The 10,156-nt window shown below is 56.2% G+C and overlaps 1 protein-coding gene across 1 annotated transcript; it reads right to left on the minus strand.

Moving 5' to 3' along the window:
• Positions 1 to 189: 189 nt before the first annotated feature.
• LOC106146025 (zinc finger and BTB domain-containing protein 45) lies at positions 190 to 5,109 on the minus strand. The gene is made up of 3 exons (XM_065044434.1): positions 4,912 to 5,109; positions 2,705 to 3,641; positions 190 to 962 (listed from the first exon to the last, which is right to left on the minus strand). The coding sequence occupies exons 1-3, from the start codon at positions 5,092 to 5,094 to the stop codon at positions 607 to 609; spliced, it is 1,476 nt and encodes a 491-aa protein (XP_064900506.1). The 5' UTR covers positions 5,095 to 5,109; the 3' UTR covers positions 190 to 606.
• Between the last annotated feature and the right edge of the window lie 5,047 nt (positions 5,110 to 10,156).

The following is a 10,156-nucleotide window of genomic DNA, read 5'->3' on the forward strand; positions in this document are numbered from 1 at the left end:
ACCCCATCCCTGACACCTCCATGTTCCTCCAACCCAACCAGGATCATCCCCGACACCTCCATGTTCCTCCAACCCAACCAGGATCATCCCCGATACCTCCATGTTCCTCCAACCCAACCACGTCCATCCCTGACACCTCCATGTTCTTCCAACCCTCCATCAACAGCCGGTCTCATGGAGGATCCATGACATGGTCCATGGCTACTACAGCCCATCTATGGTGGCCACGTGCCCACGGTTGACCCCACCACTCAACGGGTGAGATGTCCCGTGGCCAAGCAGTGAGGAGGGGGTTAAATATGCAAGAACAGCACTAAAATAGTCCACAAAACGCACGTGTTGATCTTCACCACCTTCCGATGCCACCAAGTTGACGTAACCGCCCCCGCGGTTGAGGGGGACGCTTGGGTTATGGTTGGACTCAATGATCTTGAGGGTCTCTCCAACCAAAACGGTCCTGATCCTGTGATAGAAACCACGTAAGAAACACCCGGAACGGACCCCGTGTCCCTCCGCTTGTCCATGGCCGGGGTGGTGTCCAAGTCCTCCATGTTTCACCCCACAAGGGGGTCACCCACGGGCCCGGGGGACCCCCAAATCCCCCCCTTATGCCATGTGAGCGGGGCCGGCACCCGCGGCCTCGGCGCCGGGCCACGTGGCCAACCCGCCTTCAGGTGGCGGTGGCCCCGGCGGTGGCCCCGGCGGCGGCGCGGGGTGGGTGGCGGCGGCGTGGCGCTCCAGGAGGGTGCGGTGGGAGAAGCCCTTGGTGCAGAGGCGGCATTGGAAGCGCTCGGGGCGGTGGGTGCGCATGTGGACGTTGAGGGAGCTCTTCTGGGTGAAGCGTTTGCAGCAGACGCCGCACTGGAAGGCGCGGACGCCGGTGTGGGTCACCATGTGCTTCAGGAGGTAGTCGCGGAGAGAGAAGGAGCGCCAGCAGATGGAGCATTGGTGGGGCTTCTCGCCTGCGGAGAGACAGCCGTGGGTCAGCTCGGGTCAATGTGGGTCGTTGTGGGTCAACGGGGATCAAAACGGGTCAACGTGGAGCAACACGGGTTCATGGGTCAACATGGATGGGCACGGATCAATAGAAGTCGACATGGGTCAATATGGGTCAATGAAGATCAAAACAGGTCAACGTGGAGCAACGCAGGTTGATGGGTCAACATGGATTGATGTGGATCAATAGAAGTTGACATGGGTCAATATGGGTCAATATAAGTCAACGGGGATCAAAACAGGTCAACGTGGAGCAACACGGGTTGATGGGTCAACATGGACCAACATGGATCAATAGAAGTCGACATGGATCAATATGGGTCAATATGGGTCAATGAAGATCAAAACAGGTCAACGTGGAGCAACGCAGGTTGATGGGTCAACATGGATTGATGTGGATCAATAGAAGTCGACATGGATCAATACGGGTCAATATAAGTCAACGGGGATCAAAACAGGTCAACGTGGAGCAACACGGGTTGATGGGTCAACATGGACCAACATGGATCAATAGAAGTCGACATGGATCAATATGGGTCAATACGGGTCAATGAAGATCAAAACAGGTCAACACGGAGCAACACGGGTTGATGGGTCAACATGGATCGACATGGATCAATAGAAGTCGACATGGATCAATATGGATCAATATGGGTCAACGGGGATCTAAACAGGTCAACGTGGAGCAACACGGGTTGATGGGTCAACGTGGATTGACATGGATCAATAAAAGTCGACATGGATCAATATGGGTCAATATGGGTCAATGAAGATCAAAACAGGTCAACGTGGAGCAACACGGGTTGATGGGTCAACATGGATTGATGTGGATCAATAGAAGTCGACATGGATCAATATGGGTCAATATAAGTCAACGGGGATCAAAACAGGTCAACGTGGAGCAACACGGGTTGATGGGTCAACATGGATTGACATGGATCAATATGGGTCTATATGGGCCAACGGGGATCGAAACAGGTCAACGTGGAGCAACGCAGGTTGATGGGTCAATGTGGATTGATGTGGATCAATGGAAGTCAATGTGGATCAATGTGGGTCAATATAAGTCAACGGGGATCAAAACAGGTCAACGTGGAGCAACACGGGTTGATGGGTCAACATGGATCGATGTGGATCAATGGAAGTCAACATGGAGCAACACAAGTCAGTGGGTCAACAGCGGTCAACAGGGACCAGCACAGGTCAACATGGGCCAACACGGGTCAACATGGGCCAACACGGGTCCGCACAAGTCAACGCGTTGATCAGCATGGGAGTGACACAGATGAATGGGGATCAACACGGGTCAATGTGGATCAACACTGGTCAACGTGGGTCAACACAGAATGACATGGGACATTGTGGATCAAAACGGGTCTACAGAGGTCAAAATGGAGCAACATGGGTCAAGAGGGGTCAACATGGGTCAACACGGGTCAACATAGGTCAACACGGGTCAGCATAGGTCAACATGGGTCAACACGGGTCAACACGGGTCAACACGAAGCAACACGGAGTGATGGCTCAACACGGTCAACGCGGGTCCCCACCATCCACCGCCACCACCCCACCTCCCTGTCCCCGTGTCCCCACCACCTCACCCAACCCCTCCCACCCTTCCACGCCGCCACCCGCCCCATAGCGGCCCCGTCCCCCGCCCCCAACCCCCCCCGGGGGGCTGCCGGTTGTCCCCTGGTTGTCCCCTCACCGGAGTGGATGAACATGTGCTTGGTGTAGTTCTTGCGGGAGCTGAAGCTCTTCTGGCAATGGCCGCACTGGTACGCGGCCTCGGCGCCGCGCGAGGGGCCGGGCTGCGGCACCTCGGCGACCCCCAGCGTCCCCTCGGCGAGCGGCGCCGGCGCCACCGGTGCCACAAAACCGAAGCCACCGCCCCCCGTCACCCCCTTGGTCCCCGGGGGCGCGTGGCCCGGCCCCTCCAAGCCGCACTCGCTCCCCAACTTCCCGCCGTCCTCGCCGGGCCAGGGGGGCAGGAAGGCGTCGGCGAAGACCTCGGTGGCGCCGAAGAACGGCGGCTCCTCGCCGGCGAAGGGCGGCGGCGCAAAAGCGCCGTCCCCGCCGTCTTCCTCCTCCTCCTCCTCCTCTTTGAGCGGCAGCTGCAGCCGCAGCGGTTGCCGCTGTTTGCGGCTGTGCCCGCCGGGCGTCCCGTCGGCGCCGTCGTGGTCGGGCGGGGGCGCCGGCGCGGCGCCGGGCTCGTGGCGCGGCGGGCGGGCCGGCCCGCGGCTCTGCGAGATGATCTGGGTGCACTCGTCGATCACCGTCTTGATCTGGAGCACCGAGGCGGCCGTGAGGATCTGCAGAGCTTCCGATTGGGCCACCACCAGGCAGCCGCTGTACATGAACTCCACCAGCTGGCGCACGGCGCCGCTGGGCACCACGGGCGGCACCTCGATGGCCGAGTGGCCCAGCAGCAGCTTGTCGTGGAAGAAGGGGCTGCCGGCGGCCAGGACGCAGCGGTGGGCGCGCAGGGTGGCCTCGCGGATGCGAACGGTCACGTCGCAGAAGTGGCCGCCCAAGCGTTGCCCGTTGAGGGTCTCCAGGAGGGAGCGGCTGAAGTTCTGCAGGTGGATGTAGTGAACGGCCTCGGCCATGGCGGGGAGCGGTGGACTCGGGGATGATGCAGGGACCTGGGGGAAGGGACACAAGGATGTCACCAGGGCATTGGGACAACATTGAGGACATCACCAGGACACCATATATCTATGGTCTCCCATCCAAGCACTGACCGGGCCTGACCCTGCTTAGCTTCCCAGGTCAGATGAGATGGGGCGTTCTCAGGGTGCTATGGCTGTGGATATATATGGTCTCCCATCCAAGCACTGACCGGACCCGACCCTGCTTAGCTTCCCAGATCAGGTGTTCTCAGGGTGCTATGGCTGTGGATATATATGGTCTCCCATCCAAGCACTGACCGGGCCTGACCCTGCTTAGCTTCCCAGATCAGGTGTTCTCAGGGTGCTATGGCTGTGGATATATATGGTCTCCCATCCAAGCACTGACCGGGCCCGACCCTGCTTAGCTTCCCAGGTCAGATGAGATGGGGCGTTCTCAGGGTGCTATGGCTGTGGATATATATGGTCTCCCATCCAAGCACTGACCGGACCCGACCCTGCTTAGCTTCCCAGATCAGGTGTTCCTAGGATGCTATGGCTGTATATATTATATATATATATGTTTCCCAAGTATATACTGGCAGTATGTGAACTAAACCCTCTATTCAAGGGCAGAGCAGAGGGGCAGGAGAACCTCTCTGACCCACTGACCACCCCCTTCTAACCCACCCCAGGTCCCATTGGCCTTCCAGTGGTCTCCCATCCAAGGACTGACCGGGCCCGACCCTGCTTAGCTTCCCAGATCAGGTGTTCTCAGGGTGCTATGGCTGGGTATCTATATGGTCTCCCATCCAAGCACTGACCGGGCCCGACCCTGCTTAGCTTCCCAGATCAGATGAGATGGGGCGTTCTCAGGGTGCTATGGCTGTGTACATACATATATATATATATATATATGGTCTCCCATCCAAGCACTGACCGGGCCCGACCCTGCTTAGCTTCCCACATCAGATTAGGTGGGGTGTTCTCAGGGTGCTATGGCTGTGTACATATATATATATATATATATATATATGGTCTCCCATCCAAGCACTGACCGGGCCCGACCCTGCTTAGCTTCCCAGATCAGGCGTTCTCAGGGTGCTATGGCTGTATATATTATATATATATATATATGTTCCCCAAGTATATCCTGCCAGTATCTGAACTAAACCCTTTCTCATGCTCATCCCACTGTCCCCAGGACCCCCCAGGGCCTCACGACCACCCCCCATCCCTCCCTCCCCCCCCCCCAAAAAGGGACCCAGGCGTCCTGGGGGCGGGGCGGGGGCGGGGCCGCACTCACCTCGCGCCGCCGGCACCGCCGCCGGCCCCGACACGCAGAAGCGCCGCCGCCTCCGCTTGGCCCCGCCCTCCCGGCGTCGCTTCCGGCGCCGCGCGGCCGGAGGGAGCGGAGCGGAAATGAGGCAGCCCGCCCCCCCTCCGAACCATAGAGACGAGGCCAGAGTGGCCACGGCCGTGAGACCATATAGACCCCATAGGAACCAGATAAAGCTGGGATCCCCTATAGACCCCATAGGAACCCCATGGTGCTGGATCCCCTATAGACCCCATAGGAACGACATAGTGCTGGGTCCCCTATAGATCCCATAGTGCTGGCATCCCCTACAGACCCCTATAGGAACCCCATGGTGCTGGGATCCCCTATAGACCCCATAAGAAAAACATAGTGCTGTGAGCCCCTATAGATCCCATAGTGCTAGCATCCCCTATAGACCCTATAGGAACCCCATGGTGCTGGGATCCCCTATAGACCCTATAGGAACCCCATGGTGCTGGCATCCCCTATAGACCCCATAAGAAAAACATAGTGCTGTGAGCCCCTATAGATCCCATAGTGCTGGGATCCCCTATAGACCCCATAGGTACCCCGTAGTGCTGGGATCCCCTATAGACCCCATAGGTACCCCGTAGTGCTGGAATCCCCTATAGACCCCGTAGGAAACATAGTGCTGGAATCCCCTATAGATCCCATAGGAACCCCATAGTGCTGGCATCCCCTATAGATCCCATAGGAACCTCATGGTGCTGGATCCCCTATAGACCCCATAGGGAACCCTATTGGGCTGCAGACCCCTATAGACCCTCCACATGGAGCCCCATAGGTCCAGGATCCTCTATAGACCCCATAGGGGTCGCTGTAGGGCTGGGAGCCCCTATAGACCCCCATGGGGTCCCACATGGAGCTGCAGACCTCTATGGGCCCCATAGGGACTCTCCTGGATCCATGAGCCACTATAGACCCCATATAGACCCCACGTTGACCCACGTTGACCCATATGACCCGTATTGACCCACGTTGACCCACATTGACCCACATTGACCCACGTTGACCCACATGACCCATGTTGACCCACGTTGACCCACGTTGACCCACATTGGTCCATATGACCCACATGACCCACATTGACCCACATTGACCCATATGACCCATATTGACCCACGTTGACCCACGTTGACCCACGTTGACCCACATTGGTCCATATGACCCACATGACCCACATTGACCCACATTGACCCATATGACCCATATTGACCCACATTGACCCACGTTGACCCACGTTGACCCACATTGGTCCATATGATCCACATGACCCACATTGACCCACATTGACCCATATGACCCATATTGACCCACGTTGACCCACGTTGACCCACGTTGACCCACATTGGTCCATATGACCCACATGACCCACATTGACCCACATTGACCCATATGACCCATATTGACCCACGTTGACCCACGTTGACCCACGTTGACCCACATTGGTCCATATGACCCACATGACCCACATTGACCCACATTGACCCATATGACCCATATTGACCCGTATTGACCCACGTTGACCCACATTGACCCACATTGATCCATATGACCCGTATTGACCCACATTGACCCACATGACCCATGTTGACCCACGTTGACCCACATTGATCCATATGACCCACGTTGACCCACATTGGTCCATATGACCCGTATTGACCCACGTTGACCCATATGACTCGTGTTGACCCACGTTGACCCACATTGACCCACGTTGACCCACATTGACCCACATTGACCCGTGTTGATCCACATTGACCCACGTTGACCCACATGACCCACATTGACCCGTGTTGACCCATATTGACCCACGTTGACCCACATTGACCCACATGACCCATGTTGACCCACATTGACCCACGTTGACCCACATTGACCCACATTGACCCACGTTGACCCACATTGACCCACATTGACCCACATTGACCCATATGACCCATGTTGACCCACATTGACCCACATTGACCCACATTGACCCACATTGACCCGTGTTGACCCACATTGACCCACGTTGACCCACATTGACCCGTGTTGACCCACATTGACCCACATTGACCCACATTGACCCACGTTGACCCACATTGACCCACATGACCCATGTTGACCCACGTTGACCCACGTTGACCCACATTGGTCCATATGACCCGTATTGACCCACGTTGACCCACATTGACCCATATGACCCGTATTGACCCACGTTGACCCACGTTGACCCATGTTGACCCATGTTGACCCATATGGCCCATGTTGACCCACGTTGACCCACGTTGACCCACATGACCTGTGTTGACCCACATTGACCCACATTGACCCATATGACCCGTGTTGACCCACGTTGACCCGTGTTGACCTGTGTTGACCCACTTTGACCCACGTTGACCCATATGGCCCATGTTGACCCACGTTGACCCACATGACCCGTGTTGACCCACGTTGACCCACATTGACCCACATTGACCCATGTTGACCATGTTGACCCACATGACCCGTGTTGACCCATGTTGAACTGTACTGACCCACGTTGACCCCACATTGACCCACATTGACCCACATTGACCCACATGACCCACATTGACCCACGTTGACCCACATTGACCCACATTGACCCACATGACCCGTGTTGACCCACATTGACCCACGTTGACCCACATTGATCCATATGACCCGTATTGACCCACGTTGACCCACGTTGACCCACCTTGACCCGTGTTGACCCACATTGACCCACATTGACCCACATGACCCACATTGACCCACATGACCCACATTGACCCGTGTTGACCCACATTGACCCATGTTGACCCACATTGACCCACGTTGACCCACATTGGTCCATATGACCCACATGACCCACATTGACCCACATTGACCCATATGACCCATATTGACCCACGTTGACCCACGTTGACCCACGTTGACCCACATTGGTCCATATGACCCGTATTCACCCACGTTGACCCACATTGACCCACATTGATCCATATGACCTGTATTGACCCACATTGACCCACATGACCCGTGTTGACCCACGTTGACCCACATGACCCACGTTGACCCACATTGACCCACATTGATCCATATGACCCGTATTGACCCACATTGACCCACATGACCCATGTTGACCCACGTTGACCCACATTGATCCATATGACCCGTATTGACCCACATTGACCCACATGACCCATGTTGACCCACGTTGACCCACATTGATCCATATGACCCACGTTGACCCACATTGGTCCATATGACCCGTATTGACCCACGTTGACCCACATTGACCCACATTGATCCATATGACCCACGTTGACCCACGTTGACCCATATGACTCGTGTTGACCCACGTTGACCCACATTGACCCACGTTGACCCACATTGACCCACATTGACCCGTGTTGACCCACATTGACCCACATTGACCCACATTGACCCGTGTTGACCCACATTGACCCACATTGACCCATATGACCCATATTGACCCACGTTGACCCACGTTGACCCACGTTGACCCACATTGACCCACATTGACCCACGTTGACCCACATTGACCCACATGACCCACATTGACCCACGTTGACCCACATTAACCCACATTGATCCATATGACCCGTATTGACCCACGTTGACCCGCGTTGACCCATGTTGACCCATGTTGACCCATATGGCCCATGTTGACCCACGTTGACCCACGTTGACCCACATGACCTGTGTTGACCCACATTGACCCACATTGACCCATATGACCCGTGTTGACCCACGTTGACCCGTGTTGACCTGTGTTGACCCACTTTGACCCACGTTGACCCATATGGCCCATGTCGACCCACGTTGACCCACATGACCCGTGTTGACCCACATTGACCCACATTGACCCACATGACCCACGTTGACCCACATTGATCCATATAACCCATATTGACCCACGTTGACCCATATGACTTGTGTTGACCCACATTGACCTATGTTGACCCACATTGACCCACATGACCCGTGTTGACCCACGTTGACCCACATTGACCCACATGACCCATGTTGACCCACGTTGACCCACATTGACCCGTGTTGACCCACATTGACCCACGTTGACCCACATTGACCCACATTGACCCACATTGACCCACATTGACCCACATGACCCACGTTGACCCACATTGACCCACATTGACCCATATGACCCGTATTGACCCACGTTGACCCGCGTTGACCCATGTTGACCCATGTTGACCCATATGGCCCATGTTGACCCACGTTGACCCACGTTGACCCACATGACCTGTGTTGACCCACATTGACCCACATTGACCCACATGACCCACGTTGACCCACGTTGACCCGTGTTGACCTGTGTTGACCCACTTTGACCCACGTTGACCCATATGGCCCATGTTGACCCACGTTGACCCACATGACCCGTGTTGACCCACGTTGACCCACATTGACCCACATTGACCCACGTTGACCCACATTGACCCACATTGACCCATGTTGACCATGTTGACCCACATGACCCGTGTTGACCCATGTTGAACTGTACTGACCCACGTTGACCCCACATTGACCCACATTGACCCACATTGACCCATATGACCCGTATTGACCCACATTGACCCCACATTGACCCACATTGACCCACATTGACCCACATTGACCCATATGACCCGTATTGACCCATGCTGACCCGTGTTGACCCACGTTGACCCACCTTGACCCACATTGACCCACATTGACCCATATGACCCATGTTGACCCGTGTTAACCCACGTTGACCCATGTCCACCCCCATCAGCCACGCCCTTCTGGGGCTTTCCCTCTATTGCATCACAGCTGGCATGGTGACATCATAGCTGGTGGTGTGACATCACAGCTGGCATGGTGACATCACAGTTGGTGCTGTGACATCATATCCCGTGGTGTGACATCACTGCACTTCCCACCATCCAGGTCCCTTTGGGGGGTACCCGGGGTGCCCTGGGGAGGTGCCTGGATGCCTGGGTCCCTCAGGGTTGCGCCCGGATGCCTGGGTCCCTCAGGGAGGTGTCTTGATGCCTGGGTCCTTCAGGGAGGTGCCCGGACGCCTGGGTCCCTCAGGGAGGTGTCTTGATGCCTGGGTCCTTCAGGGAGGTGCCCGGACGCCTGGGTCCCTCAGGGAGGTGTCTTGATGTCTGGGTCCCTCAGGGAGGTGCCCGGATGCCTGGGTCCCTCAGGGAGG

This window comes from Columba livia, chromosome 39 (genome assembly GCF_036013475.1).
Source record: "Columba livia isolate bColLiv1 breed racing homer chromosome 39, bColLiv1.pat.W.v2, whole genome shotgun sequence".
Taxonomy (NCBI): domain Eukaryota; kingdom Metazoa; phylum Chordata; class Aves; order Columbiformes; family Columbidae; genus Columba; species Columba livia.